General features: G+C 38.0%; 2 protein-coding genes across 2 annotated transcripts in view; one reads left to right on the forward strand and one right to left on the reverse strand.

Annotated features, from left to right (window-relative positions):
- Positions 1–3,799: 3,799 nt before the first annotated feature.
- eevs (2-epi-5-epi-valiolone synthase) lies at positions 3,800–11,693 on the reverse strand. The gene is made up of 5 exons (XM_030133529.1): positions 11,551–11,693; positions 7,561–8,194; positions 5,313–5,552; positions 4,928–5,180; positions 3,800–3,894 (listed from the first exon to the last, which is right to left on the reverse strand). Exons 1-5 carry the CDS (start codon positions 11,691–11,693, stop codon positions 3,800–3,802), a joined length of 1,365 nt encoding a protein of 454 aa, XP_029989389.1.
- Positions 11,694–13,834: 2,141 nt separating this feature from the next.
- The window catches only part of LOC115418965 (uncharacterized), a 34,581-nt gene continuing 32,535 nt past the window's right edge, over positions 13,835–15,880 (forward strand). The window contains exon 1 of the mRNA XM_030133528.1: positions 13,835–13,903. Within this exon, the coding sequence (XP_029989388.1) occupies positions 13,888–13,903 (16 nt within the window). The 5' untranslated portion in view covers positions 13,835–13,887. The remainder of the gene's footprint in view (positions 13,904–15,880) is intronic.

Here is a 15,880-nt window from a genome sequence, read left to right on the forward strand (position 1 = left end):
GCTGATGTTGTGTGACGCTCCGCACTGATTGGCTGGCGTTCTGTGACGCTGCGCTCTCATTGGCTGACGATCTGTGACGCTCCACTCTCATTGGCTGGCATTCTGTGACGCTGCGCTCTCATTGGCTGATGTTCTGTGACGCTCCGCTCTGATTGGCTGGTGTTCTGTGATGCTACGCTTTCATTGGCTTGTGTTCTGTGACGCTCTGCTCTCATTGGCTGCTCAAAACAAACAAATGAATGAATGAAAAAAAGCCTGTTTTGGTTAAAATCATTGCCTCCTGGTGCTTTTTAAGGCTAAAAACTCAAAAAAGACTGTTATAGGTAATTTGCAAACAGCTATTTTCAGATCTACTCCTTCACTGACACAGTTCAGTGTAATGCAGTCGCGCATTCTGCTGTGAAATCAAGAGAGAAACCACTACGAAATTACTCGTTCATTTCTTGCACTGTAAATAAAACACACTCATTGGACTTCCTTGTTTCAATTTAACATAATTTCAGCGTTTTCTTGTTTCAGTTCCATAATTTAATCATTTCTTGTTCGAGTTTAATATCGTTTTGTAGATAGTTAAATCAATCATACTGTTGGCTAGGTCGGAGTGAAAGGAGCATCTCTTGTTTAAAAAGGTTTAAGTCCTACACCCACAACACAATGGGCCAAGGCAATCTAAGCAGCCCAGCTCTGCTGGACATTGAGAGGACACTGGTCCAGTCCCTGGAAAAGACGCCTACTTGGTACGATAAAGTCACTGAGCATTTTCTTAAAAAGGAACGGAGGGCCAAATGTATGTTTAAATAACTTGACAATTTTTTTTTTTTTTTTGATGTAAGCCAACAATGAGCTTCATTCAGTCTGAAAAACAAGCAGCCGCCACTGTTGTACAGCTATTCCAAAATTACTAATATCTCCCAAAATACTGGTCCTATCAACTTGCCATTTTCGCTGCTGTCTTCCTTGACCAAAAATACACATGTATGCTAAACGGCAGCTGTCAGCTCTTTCCGAATTATGTGTAAATCACTGGACACACACGCACAAACAAAGGCCACTTGGCTTTTATAATATAAATATTTGACTCCAGGAAAACACAAACTTGTCAATTTGGATTCTCATTTCTTTTCCAAACCCTTCCATTCACACTCTTTCCTTTCATTACCTATTACAAAGAATATAGTAAAAACCTGGTAATAATCTCTGTAACACTACCTAACTGTTAACATATGATCAGCTGGTCTTACCTCATATTTTGTTCTAATTACAGTGCACTCAACAGCTCATTGCTACTTAACATTTACAGGCTAATACTGGCTTAACTCATTACTTGTTCCGCTGCCATAACTGGCCAGAAAAGAATCGATTAATGCTGCTTTTATGGAGTGTGTTTCCCAAGATATTCAGCATGTTGAGTCTAATTCTGGACCTGCCTGGAGCTGTGTGAAATGAAGTTGGTGAAAGTCAGCAGAAAACCAGTCTGTAAATGTCTCGGTTCAACCTATTATGAACACACACATCCACTGTTTGGTTTGCAGCACAATTATTTAATGAACTTTTAAGTATTTACATTCACGTTTTAACTGACTCAACTGACTCAAGTCAGAACATGGCATTGAGGATATAAAAACATACAAGTCACAAACGTACATCATTCTAACAAGACATACAACTCTAAATAATTTGACAGAAAGGATTTTAAATTTCAGTTAGATTCACATATATGGACAGTATTTTCAGTATTTTGTAAAGTTGTTTTTCTGGTAGTGAATATAATACTATAATACACATTAAACTGGAATTACAACAACTACAATTTCCCCGAATTTTATAGCATATGTAGCATAGAACCCATTATAAGCAGTAACAGTACACAGATAACAATGGTAGAATCTGTATACTTGTTTATAATTGCTTTGTTAATCATAAACATGGGGTTATATTCATTAATTTAACTCTTTAAAGTTAGAGTCATTTTCCACAGTCTGTGCTCCACCTAGAGTAAGTCACAGACTTTAAAACCACATTTAATGCACAGCAGAATTAGCACAGAATAAAGCAATAGAAACTGTAAACTTAAACCACAGTCATATTTTTAGCATCTAAAGTACTGTTTATGCTCCTGGTTTGTTTACTGAAGCGTGTTGTTATTTATTTATTTATTTATTTTACTTCATCTCCTAAATGAATTGCCTTATTAAACCTAATTTTTTAATTCGACGCCCCAAAAAACCAAAATATCTGAAACGCCTCATAAAAGTCATATTCTGCGTCAAGCCTTTCACAAAGATTTGGTTTATATATGCATGGTACTAATTAGAGTTTGCTCATGTTCTAACATTAGCTAATACCCAAAGGTAAGTCTTAGAACATTGTTACTAGTGCCAAACATTTTTTATTTGTTTGTTGGACCCAGAAACAGTAAATAACATCATGTCTGTTTTATTCTGGGAGCTGTTTGTTTGTTGATGTTAGTTGTTACAAACTGGTCATGTCGCCATCATTGACTTTCCTGGTTAAATAGAGGTAAAAGAAATTTTATGCCAACAACTGTCTTGATTATCAACATCCCTGACAGCAGCCTGTCAATGTGTAGCAAACTCAAGTTCCCATCGGTTCCTAAACGCCTCCTATCTCAACCTTTATACTGACAACAGTGTATGAAACTAGCTACCATTAGCTTTGAAAAGCAATTGGCAAATGTCACTGACCAGCACCTATGACAACTCCGACTATTAAAAAGAATTTCACATTTCTAATACTAACATATTTAACTTTTGTAATAATAACCTGCTAGCTACATAATGCCACCAGACTTTCCATTGTGGAAAATACTATTAATTGATGGTAGTATTAGCATTAGCATTAGTGCGAGCACCTTTATCATTGATAACACTAAAACTTTACTCTTGTTTGACAGTGCAGTTTGAAGCTGGAGAATTCAAGAGTTGATCCTTCCAGTTGCATGGAACCTTACTTCTGAAAAAAACAAACAAACAAACTCTATTACAGTGAATGGCAAAAGAAAACGCCCTGTTGAATTCTGCATTATTTACACGAGATGTTTGTCTGCTTAAAAGATAATTTGACAAGCCAAGAAAGTACTAAATGGTTGTAAAAAGGTTGTGGAATCAGACTGTGAAAATAGAAATAGACTACACACCAAAAATCATTGAAATTTTGTCATTTTAACTTAACTTTAATTGTTTACGAAGTGTTTGTCTCTGCAGCTTCAACATGACCAGTCTCTAGTCCTCATCTCTTTTAATACCTTTTCACCTCACTCTTGAAAAGCAAGGTTAAATATGCCGAGGTAACCATCATTTTGTTGGTGACATGTATCATGTGCTACAGGAGATGCAGTCTACTGAGCTATTTAATACAAAACTAGACATTTCTTTACTATCTTTAGCACAAACTAAACTAAACTTAAATTGACTAACATCACATGTGTAAATGGTGGCATAATTCAAATAGAATAATGATGATAGAAAAAAAAAAAAAAAGTCTCTTGCCATTGACCACTGTTCAGATATTTTCTGAAGTTAGGTCCCATCAACACACTGGAAATGGTGGTGGATCTATATAAAGCCAACTGTAGCATTACAGCTACAGTACTATAAAGTGAAGAATGCTAACAAAAAATGTATGCTAGCAGGAAAAAGCTGTGCATGTTCTGTTCCTTAATCCTGTACAAAATGTAAACACATTCTTTACAATTCTTTGTATATAAATTCATGAATCATGCAAAAATAAACAAAAATCTAAAAAAAAAAAAAAAAAAAAAGGTCCTATGTTGTGTAGGTCATGGCTCGTCGCTGTCAGAGGGCACACTCAGCTCATCACACCACTTTTCATAAGCTCTGTGCAGGATTTCATAGGATGTGTTATTAAAAATATCTGCAATGAGATAAAGAGAGGAAAAAGAAACGGTTATAATCAGTTGCAATTAACAAGTCTCACTTTACTTTTTTCAAATCTGCAGTAGAGTTTGTAAAAGTTGGCCGCTTCATTGTTAAAAAATGAGAAACCCATTTAGGTCAGTTGAATTCCTCAAAGTTCTCCTCTATTAGAGAAAGATATCGTCAATATACACTGTTAACCTTTGTCTCCAAAGTCTCCTATCAGGGATACTGTTAATCAAGACAGTTGTTAGCATAGAATTTATTTATTAACCTTTATTTAACTGTGAAGCTCAATGATGACATGGCCAGATTGTGATAGTTAACATCAACAAACCAACAGTTCCCAGAACAAAACATACATGATATTATTTACTGTTTCTGGGTCCAACAAACAAAAATATCCAAAAGTACCTATGACCTTACATCTTACTTCCAATGAAACACTAAGTCAGTGCATTTTTCCCCAAGTTATTCTGGTCTCATTTGCTTCTGGACCTCCTAATAAGTATGCTGGTAGCCCTTTTACTTTGATAGTAACATTATAGGGGCAAAACACAGGTTTGATGTGTACTTTGTCAAACTTTGATTGACACGCTTGCTATCTGAGCTGGACTTTCTGCTTTGTCTTTATTGAATATCTATAACCTGACAGATAACTCTTTGATACTTGGGGTTAATACGTTACATGAACAAGTCCATCAGCTGATTTTGTTATGCAAATGTTTCACAGAATTGACTGATTTACAGCATTATCATTAGATTACTCATCACCTCTATTGCTCCCCCAGCTAAAACCTCAAATGTGGTCTCTTTTGGCTCAAGAAAAGGCCAAAAAGGTTATGGTCAGAGGTATCAAACTAGAAAACCATGCTACTTGCCACCTCTTTTGTCCATGTTTTTTTATGCTATTTATAACCAAACAAATCTCACATGATATGACCCCAACCTTTAATTATACACAACCATTAATGATTGAACAAAACACCAATACTGTAGATTATGTACTTGCTGATACTGGTGATTCTTACCTGCTTGCCCGAGGCCAACTGGCAGAGGCATTCTGACAAGGCCACCGGAGTGCTTCAGCCTGTCTTGCAGCGCCGTCTGGATGAGCTCCATGGTGCATGCCGGGTGCCAGACTGGCAGCTCCAGACCCACCATGCAGCGTATAATCTGTTGTTTATCATCTTCTGTCAATAGGCCACTCTCACGAGACACATAAACCATGTAAGACATATCGATGTTAACTGCCTCGCCATGCAGCAGAGACGGGAGGACCTTCTGTATTGAAAAAAGAAATGTGAGATAACTTCAGAACTGGGGTTTTTCAACAGTCAGCAGTTTTGACGACTGAATGCTTTGTCTGCGATAGCAGGTATCAATAAAAGGTTGAAATACAAAGAGATCAATCACCATCTCCAATGCTGGACTGATGAGATGACCAAAGTCCACCAGTCTATTTAGGTCATCCTCCCAAAGATTAGGGGCAAGCTCCTCCAGCATGGTGGTGATGGCTATACGAGTTGATCTTGAAGCAGCATGTGAGTTGTTGTTCCCAAATACACTGTTGTCAGACTGGAATTTTGTATCCAACAGCAACTGACCATGTTTCTCCAGAATCTCAAAGAGCTCTCTGTGTTTCATTAAGGCCATCTGCAAAGACACAAGAAACCTCAGTGAACAGCTGAAACAAGTAAAAGAGCATGAAAACCTAATTTTGGATATGACTTCATCTTTTTGATTTAACAAGCATATTTATTTGCCACTTCTGCTACTGTCACTGACTTGACATTTGCCTTTGGTGACTCTTGGAGCTTCCTGATGCAGTAATAATAATAATGATAATGATAATAATAATATGTCTCCCTGTATGGCCTAGTTTGCCTTAATCCCTTCTATCCAGTCCATAAAAATTGGCAGTGGTGAAGCTGCAATTCCCTCACCCTCCCCTACAGTAGCTGCTTAAAGGAAAAAAAAGCTATTGTTAGCTTCCATTTGTCAGTTATTGGTTAAAATGACATTAAATGTGGTCCACGATTAAATAAAGCAGTAACTGAATTGCAGAAATATCGGATGCCATATGCCGTTTAAAAGAAGCACATTCTGAGGTAGTGTAGAAACATGGCAGACTTAGTAGAGGCGAACCATTAACTCTGTAGGTAAACAGCTCATTCAGAGGTCATGTAAATACAGTCTTGGTTCATCAGGGTCAGCACAAACTTCTCCTCTGGCCTAAAAAATCAGAATCACTGACCTGCGCTAACATCCCACAGTTTTATATTTGTTCCAAGGAGATGTATTGAGTAATCCCCACTAGTCTATTGTCTTTATTTGGTATTTGGTTTTTTGTTGGCCACACGGGGGCGATCTAGCAGGTGTACAATAACATGGGCATTTGATTGGACATCAAAGAGCATACTAGTCAGTGCAAGTTCAGCTAGTAAAACACACCTGTAGCAGATGTGTCCCCCCCTCCATTCACATGAAGGGATAAGGGTGTTCCTATTCTTGATGAGTCAGAGGGGGAGAGATATTTGGCCCTCAAAACAGAGATTTTTCAGGACCACACTACAAACGGAGGGGTATGAGAAATCTCCCATAATTTTGTTTCAATCATCGGCAAGATGGAGGTAAACACAGCAAACAAGTGCAGCAGTGTAATGACAGAAACACATAAATGTATGTATTTTCTTCGTAAACAACTTAATCATTTGATCAACCGTTTAATGTCATTTCAGTGTATTACAGACTGCATTTCTGCGGTTTGCGGTTAATAGCCTCAAAAAGATGACCAAAGTCCATGCAACAGAGACAGTTACAGCTGCTGACGGCATGGGGAATTCCTTTGCAAACAAAGTTGTCACATCTGTTTATAGCAGCATCGATGACTGATGATGATGTTACAGGTCTCCACGGGTTGTCTCATTTCATAGGGGAATGTTTCAACCACTACTCCTTGCAACTCCGTTTCAAGAGGTAGTGCCAAGCGCAAGGGCTGGGGGAAGGCCAAGGGGTGAATTGGGATTGGGCCATTATCTCTCATCTCATTACCGGTCTCCCACTGCTAACTCACTAATGTAAACGGCTGCTGCAGCCCAAACATCAACACATGTGCTGCAGTTGGCTGCTACACCTGTGCTGTGTACGTCAACCTAACCTGACATGGCTCTGTTCCAACATAATTGGTTCAATGCATCACTATTTAATTATGATTGGCTATTCTTATGTCTGTCAAAACATGGACTAATGAATTCTATCGAAATTGTATCGACCATGTCTCATATTTCTATCGGGGAAAAGTTATCTCGCGATATATATTGTTATCATTTTATTGCCCCACCCTAGTTATGACATTCAGTCTCGACGTCATATACCTGCCTGAGATGCAACACCCTATTAGACTGTGTTTCATGAAAAGTAGATGGTGGAAAAGTTGATGGTATAGTATTGGTATTGAAAGATGAATTAAGTCAGGAAGAATACCACTGAAGGCTGAGGTGTGAAATACAAGGACCAATGGTGGAGTTATACAGAAATGAAAAGTAGTTCTAACTCTGTAAATACCCCCCCCCCCCCCCTCCAAAAAAATAAATAAATTTTAAAAAAAAGCTCACATGCTGAACCTTTAACTTAAATATTTCACATGTTGAGGAAAACATACCTTTAGCATTTCTGCCAGCCCGTTGGAGATGTGTCGGCGAGGAACCGTTTGGATGAAGGACAGGTCCAGGAAGGCAGCGGTGGGTGGAATATAAGCACCCACTTTGTTCTTGCAGTTGTCGAAGTTAACCCCCGTCTTGGCACCCACGCTAGCGTCAATGTAGGAGAGGAGTGTTGTCGGGACCCGGATGTAGGGAGTGCGTCTCCTGTAGAGTGAGGCAGCCAGGCCTACGATATCTAAGCAAACCCCTCCACCAATGGCGATGATGGGCTCTGTGCGGCGGTCAATAGAAAACTTGTTAACTTCTTCTAGGATCTTCAAGGCCATCTCCATGGATTTATTCTCCTCAGTGGTTGGTAGAGCCAAGATCTTGTAAAGAACATGATTGGCCTCGAAGTACTTGATTATCTTGGAGTTGTAGATTCTGTAGACTTCCTGGTCGACAACCACAAAGCGCTTGATGGGCTTGTTCATCAGTTCTTTGTTTTCCAGCTGTTGTGGGTCAGTGATGTGGCCCATTAGGAGTGTGTTGTTGCCTGGGTCGAGCAAACCCTGGGTTTCAGTCACCTTGTAGGTAAATACGATGGGGCTCACGACTGTCCAAGAAGTGCCGCATTCTGTGATACTCTCATAGCTGCAAACAAGATCCAAAAAATGTTTTTTATTGCACATGAATCCCATCAGTACATCTACACTAATACCAAACACTAAAGGTTGTGCTTAGAGGTTAACCAAAAGTGAGTTTGTCAAGGCTGATATGATGAAGACAGGTTCAAATGGCAAAAATAGACTATATTTGATTAATCTGCTGAAATCACTGCAACCATAATAAAGATTCAGCATTCTTATACATTAACTGTCTTTGACTTGCATAGCTATGGAAATGAAAAATGTAATAACCTACATGAATAAAATAACAAATAAATCTCTTTCAACCAACATCAAGCTCATGGTAATAAATCAATATATCATTCATTTATTCATCATCTGAACCCGTTTTATCCTCAATAGGGTTGCAGGGGTTGCTGGAGCCTATCCCAGCTACCTATGGGCAAAGGTGGGGTACACCCAGTCATCAGTTCATCACAGGGCTGACATATAGAGACAAACGACCAATCACTCTCACATTCACACCTATGAGCGATTTAGATTAATTGATTAACCTGTCTGTGCATGTTTTTGAATACTTGGAGGAAGCCAAAGTACCCGGTGAGAACCCACGCAGACAAATACTTATTAAACCACAAAAATCTAGGTACAGTCTACTCTCGTTATACCGCCAACTTCCGTTCACGGCCAAATTGGCGGTATAGCGAAAATGGCGTTACAACGGGTTGCGTCCATAATGTGCATGTCTTTACTATATGATGTCTATGCTGCCTCCGTTAACCCGTTCTAATTGCGTTTCTAAATAAATCTTGATTCTGTTATGTTGTAAGGGATCATTTAAAGTGGGGAAACATTTTAAGCATTATTATACCGTGTCGGGAAATGACACCCCATCATCTTGAGGCTTTGGCTTAATCCCACGTCCTCTTCCCAACATCCTGACCTACTGAGTGTTCTGCGATAAATGAACGGTGGCCGTTCCGTAGACCTACTCGTAGCTTGTCGTGATCAGCGTCTGGCGCGTTTGTTTCAGTGCATTGTTAAAATTTATGTGTACTCGATGGCAATCACGCTGGCGGTATAACGGTCGGGAAATCAATGGTATAAGTGTTGTTTGTGCATAGAACTGGGCTGGCGGATGGCGATAGGCGGAAATGGCGGTATAACAGCGGGCGGTTTAACGAGAGTAGACTGTAATTCCAGATGAGTTTTATATTTTGAAACAACAGATTTTTTTAGTTTTTCCAGCTCTGCAAGTCAGCTGAAGTACCTCTGATGGTTTCTGTTTGTTTTGAGAATTATAAACACATCAGTCAATTCTTTTTTAGATACTTAAAAGATGGATGGAACTACAGAAGCTTGGAAACCATGAAGGGGTCTCTGTAGAAAAGACATTGTCAAAAATTTTGAGATACAGGTTCTTTCTTTTGTCAGTATAGACACCACCACACACTTCAGACTAGGAGTGCCATATCAAGTGCCCAGGGAGCAAAGTGCCTTGCTCAAGGGCACATCAGCCAACAACTTTCTACCAGTCCAGTGAATCGAAACAGCGACCCTTTGGTCACAAGTCAACTTTCCAGCCTTCTAGGCCATGACTGCCACTAATCACACAAGAAACAAATAAGATTGTGTTTTTTCAAATTCTAACAAATATCTACCGCAGATTTTTGAACCAGTTCAACAATAAGTCTAACCCCTTTTCACATCAATAACTGAGGCCTTCGAGGATAGGCAGTAATGTCTGATTCAGATCTAAGAGAATGTTGTGGTTGCAATGAACAGTTTCTGGTGTTGCTCAATGGTGGAATGACAGTAACTGGAGACCATGTTCCTCAATCTTTATTGACAGTGCTGTGGGTTATTTTTTTGATTCTTTCTTTAACAAACAGATCTGACATTATTCTGAAGAATGATCCAAAATGATTCTCCACTCATATGGTGAGTTGGAAGCTTCAAGTGAGACATCAAACTATCAGAAAAAAACACTGAAGTTTTTCAGATTTCCATCCAGACTAAAAGGCCTTATCCCTAAATTCTTTAAGTATGCTTCAGCCGAGGTGTAAACTTTAAACCACTTCATCCCCCCTTTTTCTCTTCTTTTGTTTGTGGTGTCCTTTTACATGATGGCAGCACCACTGGAAAGAATGCTGTAGAGTCAGTCTATTAGCTTTGCATAGGACTGTAGACGGAATTAACTGATGTGATAAACACATAACTATGTTGAGGCGTGGTTTCACATGTAATGTAGGCTATTGTATATGTAAGGTGTCAAATGCAGTGAAACCCAATAGTTGAGCACCTGCATCCCATTGTTCGTCATAAGAATTTAAGGAGGAGTTTAAGAAAATAAGAAAAATGCACACAGTGAACTTGAAACAAATTAGAATTTTGCATCCTCTCAACGTAAAATGTCTAGTAAATGCAAATATTTAATTGTTTTAATCAATCAATCAATCAATCAATCAAATTCTATTATATAGCGCCAAATCATAACGAGTTATCTCATGACTGTATATGCAGAGTTGATCGAAACCAAACTCTTTATCTTGTCATTGGTCGAAACCAAACTGTAACTGTAATAAATGACATCAATTTAACCGTTAAAGACTTAGTGCTACTTTTGTGGCAGTTCCTAAATGAATTTTCCTGTCTTAAGTTATATATCACCATTTATTGTAATATTATCTTCTGTATTTTTGCATTTTTCAGTGAAAATCAGGTATTTTCCTATATTGAATTTGCTGATCATATGTTTATAAAAGCTCAGAGTTAATTCTCAGATTATTACATCAAATCAGGGATAAAAATGAGGAAAAAGTGACTTATTCCAGCAAATATTTTATTTAATTTTTCATTTTCAAGTGTCTTCATTCACTGCCATTTATCAAACTACATGGGTTTAACTGGTAAGTCAATGCTGTAGAAGCCTCTGAATTTCCAAATGGGTCATATCTGATCACCATGATAAGATGACAAATTTTATTTTCCACCAGTTATTGACATGTATTGATAAGATTAGTGGATCAACAAGTGTTACACATTTTAGATCACTTTTGGTCAGTGGTGGATGTTTGGGTCTTTATGGGTTAAACTAGTGCAATTTTATGAGGGGTGGGGCTTATGTCTGCAGATTAAACCAGTCTGTATTGTCAGACATTGCACATTATTAATACACTTTAAGTATTTCAGTGGACTTTGTCTCTGCTGCATCAGTTTGGTAAATAACAGAGGTGAGAGGTCAGGGGTAATGGCTTTACACACAAAGGGGCCCTGAAGTGGCAGGATTAAACCCTGTACAGGGGTCAAAATTGAATGTCATCCAACAACTGATTTCCTTAGATATATTCATATTCAGTTCATGCATATACAAATACTCACATTTTTGCTGCAGAGACACAGTCATCCGGGCCCTTACTGATCTTCTTCCCCACTTTGCGCGTCCATGTGCTCTTGAGTCGTACTAAGCTGAACTCAGTTTTCTTATCTTTGTTGCTGTGGTCATCCAGTTGAACTTTTCCCATCTTGGCTGTGATGTGTGTGTTATAGGCGGACACAGATCTACTCCTGGTGATGATCCTACCTGCTCATTCTTTAAATACACCACCGTTTCTGTGGGATGCCCTGAGGGAGGACCATTTTTTTAACACTTCACATGCCAATACATGTGTGAATGACTTACACAAGTTTTTGCATAACTCAGAGGAGACGTGTTTAATAACCACTACACGACATATATTTGAGCAAATGATGTAACCATAATGTATGTCAATTACAAAACATTTGCACTGAATACAACAAACAGCATGTAGCTAATGAGAAGTTCATTGCACAGATTAATCCAGATGATTTTTAATGTTAAACCAACTCTATTCACCAAAGGAAAAAAACCTGACCCAGTATTAACTACTTTACTGTAGTATGTACAGCAGTAAAAACAAATGTTTCAGTGAAAAAAACTGCTTCTATAAACCAAAGTGGCTGTATTTAGTGTGACCTTAACATGTCTTTAATCCTTTTGTTCACTTTCTGATTTTTTTTATCCCAGGTTTCATTCAACACATGCCAGATGTTTCTAATGGTTTTTGCTGCTTCTTGTCATGGGAGTCAGAGGTCACACTAAATACTGACTTTAACCTTTAGAACCCATTTAGTTCTGTTTTTTGTGTGTCTTTTAAGGCGGTGCACATATTTCCTGTATTTTCTTGTTGTATCTGAAGAAAAGAGAATGAGAAATAAATATGCATGTTCATTTAAACGCTTCAAAAACAACAAATCTAAGGGCGAAAACCTTTGCACAGTAGTGTGTATATAATATTTATTCAGGATTATAGTTTTAGTGTTAAAAGTATTAGCTTTAAATAGCAACTTTACACAAATGGAAATAAGAAAGCTTGTTTTAATCTGCAACAAGACAATATAAGGTTATTAAATGAGCAAATTCAGTAGAACAAAACTGTGTTTTAATGAAACATTTCTCCTAGTTGGTAATGTTTCACTCATATTATCAGATTTAGATATACCAGTTTATCTAAAAACTCAACTTCAGTTCAATTTTAAGGATCACTGTGCTTAATTTTACATTATTTTCATCTTCTTGCACTTTATGCTTTTTACTCCACTACATTATGGAGACAAATTAAATGCTCTTTACTCCACTGTAATTATATTTTGCAGAGTAAATGGAACATAAAAGCTCAAGATCATGAATTATGATGCATCATCACTGATACCCAACATTATGAGCATATCAGTGCATTAATAATTGTAATCCAGGTCTGAAATGGGCCATTGTGCACTATCTTTTTAAAATATATGTAATATTTTTACTGATTTTGATGCAAATGGTTTCTTGTTTTACTTGTAATACAGTGTTTGTGTCACCCTGTGATGCTTTTGCTTTTATCCTTTTTCACTTCCCTGCAGGTTTTATTTTTTATTTTTATTTTTTTAACCTTTATTTAACCAGGAAAAGGATCCCATTGAGATTAAGAACCTCTTTTTCAAGGGAGTCCTGCCCAAGAGACAGCTTTAAACACAACACAAAGTTACAACATACAATTACCTCATACAGTTACAACAAACAATAATTTACAGGACAATTCATCCTATGAAAAACACGTGCAAGTCACTATGTTCTTCTCCAGCACTTTGAGTTTGGACTTAAAAGCATTCAGGGAGATCAATTCAGAGAGTTTCCAGTCTTTTAGCAACATATTCCATGTGGACGGAGCAGAGTACAAAAAAGTGCATTTATGGTCACCTTCCTCTAATTCCAGCCATATTTATGTAACTATGTCCATCCTTAACTCTATTCTCCTGCAGGCCACAGCTACATTTAGCCGCCAGAGGCACTCCAGACATGTGAAACCCTCCAACCAACTGGCTGATCGTGTGTCCATGTGCTCACCAGACCCACAGCTCCACTTTTACGCTCAGTGGATTTGTGTGCACAGGTTTAGGAAACCCCGTCTAACACACGTGTTTGGGTGATCCCAGGGTCTTTCTTTTTGTCTTCCAACTCCTGCGTAAAGTCACGTTTGGGGGGGTCGAAAGGGGTCTCCTTTGGTTGGATAAGAAGATTTTCGGTGTGTTGTATAAGTTGGCAGTCACTCCCCTTACCCAAACAGCCGGTTCCGTACCTGATATAACCGTCCAGCTCTGTGTGCGCACGTCTTCCTCCCTGCTGCTGCGTTTGGCACGCCCATTACGCGCACCATGTCGTCCGATAAAGGTAAGAATATTAGCTGGAATAAATCTGATCAAAATCGAAGAAATAAAATGAGGCTAAATTCGAACAGCTTGCATAACTCTACAGGTTGCAAGTTGAAGCGACTAAAAAAAAAAAGTTGCGTTCTGTGGATTGTTGTGCGCTTTCGGTTCCAAAACACGGAAAATCTTACATTTCCAAGTCAACTTAAAACACATTTCCGTCCATATGTGTGGTTTTCTTTATTTATGACTGCAGATTTAGTTTAGGCTAATGCTTTACTGTCAGATTTAAAGGTGGCACATAGTTTATTTACAAACTTTAACTCAGAGCCTTAGAAACACAGTTACTACACGCTTTGATGTCGCCGCTCCGGTGATCACGTGCTTCATGTAAGCCTGAGCAGGTCTAAATCAGGGGTGTCAAACTCATTTTAGTTCAGGGGCTACATTCAGCCTTATATGATATAAAGTAGGCCGGACCAGTCAAATAATATAAATAATAGGATAAGAACTTTTGAGTGAAAAAAGAAAATTCCGTAATGAAAACGTTTACATCTACGAATTGTACTTGAACGTAACACGAAGAAATATCAACAACCTGAAAATTCTTTAGTAAATCAAGTGCAAGGTTAACAATATTACGCCTTTTATCATTTACTTTTATTACGCCGTTTATCATTTATACATGTTAATCACAACTCAGAGATCACAGTGGATCTACAAATAAACAAAACATTTAATAACAGGGAGAAAATGATTAAAATTACACATACTTCTCTTAAGACATTCAGAGATTCACATTTTTTGTTAAAGGCTAGTCTGTAAATGTAAACATTTTTGTGTAATTTTACTTTTTTTTTTTTTTTTTACACTAAAACAAAGAGACAAATTTGCAGTTTTCATAATTTACAGGTTATTTTGATAATATTTTACTGGTCTCATCATTTTTTGATTGAAATGACCTTAAATGATTTTAACACACTTGATTGTTAATATCTTCAGTGTAATTTTTGCATTTCACAAATTCATCCCAGGGGCCGGACTGGACCCTTTGGCGGGCCGAATTTGGCCCCCGGGCCGCATGTTTGACACCTGTGGTCTAAATGAACTGAGCTGACAGGTTCTTCTATGGGACAGACTGCAGTTAGCATGGGAAATCTGAAAATAAACCACACACAACCGTTGTGTCACTACTGTGTGTATTGTTGTGTGTGTTATACTTTTGAGTAGTGGGGTTGACCACTGAAAGGACTGACTATTACTTTGAAAACTTATATTGTAGGGGTAAAGGTTGGTGTTAGCTTAGATAGGCTATTTAAGTGAGTGGTGCTAACTTTACAAGTTCATTCATTCTGCAGTTGTACTGTACTCATAAGGAGATAGACAATTTACCATTTTAAGTTTTACTATTATAGGACTGTGAATACAGAAAAAAGTGGTTAACTGTGTGAACACTGTGTCTGCCAAGCTCTGCTCTGATAACACACTCAATCCATGCGTTTACATGACAACTTTTATTCCTGGTTTAATCTGAATAAACGTTAGATCCTATTTAAGATGACCATGTAAACACCTTATTCCAGTTGAAAAAGAATAGTTCCAAATAAATTTAAATCTGAATAAAGTCACTGGTTTAATCCCCTTTTAGTTCCAAACTAAACTGTTCCTCGGACATGTAAACCCTTTATTCTGTTTGGACTTTATTCCTGCCAATCTGCACATGCTCATTGTCTTGTCCATCACCTGTTTTTTTATTAATTCATTTGTCATGCACTAATGAGTTCGATAAGTGGGCAAATCAGTTTGCACTGCAGTGCACTGATTGCCTTGTTCTCGCAGCCCTTCCGTTAGCTTAGCTTAGCCTAGTTTAGCATAATCGCTTCATTCCTATGGTCAGACGTAGCCAGGCTTTCATGGGTGGTCCATAGTATTTTATAAGTGATTTTGTGAAATTGTGAAAAAGCAAAGCTAGTTTAGCACATGCATCCCTTCCAACAAG

This window comes from Sphaeramia orbicularis, chromosome 5 (genome assembly GCF_902148855.1).
Source record: "Sphaeramia orbicularis chromosome 5, fSphaOr1.1, whole genome shotgun sequence".
Classification (NCBI taxonomy): Eukaryota; Metazoa; Chordata; class Actinopteri; order Kurtiformes; family Apogonidae; genus Sphaeramia; species Sphaeramia orbicularis.

Coding starts and splice junctions, on each gene's coding strand:
- eevs (XM_030133529.1), bottom strand. CDS start 11,693: ATGGGAAAAGTTCAACTGGATGACCACAGCAACAAAGATAAGAAAACT. Junction 5,181..5,312: donor TCAGTCCAGCATTGGAGATG/GTGATTGATCTC, acceptor TTTTCAATACAG/AAGGTCCTCCCGTCTCTGCT. Junction 3,895..4,927: donor AGTTGGCCTCGGGCAAGCAG/GTAAGAATCACC, acceptor ATCTCATTGCAG/ATATTTTTAATAACACATCC.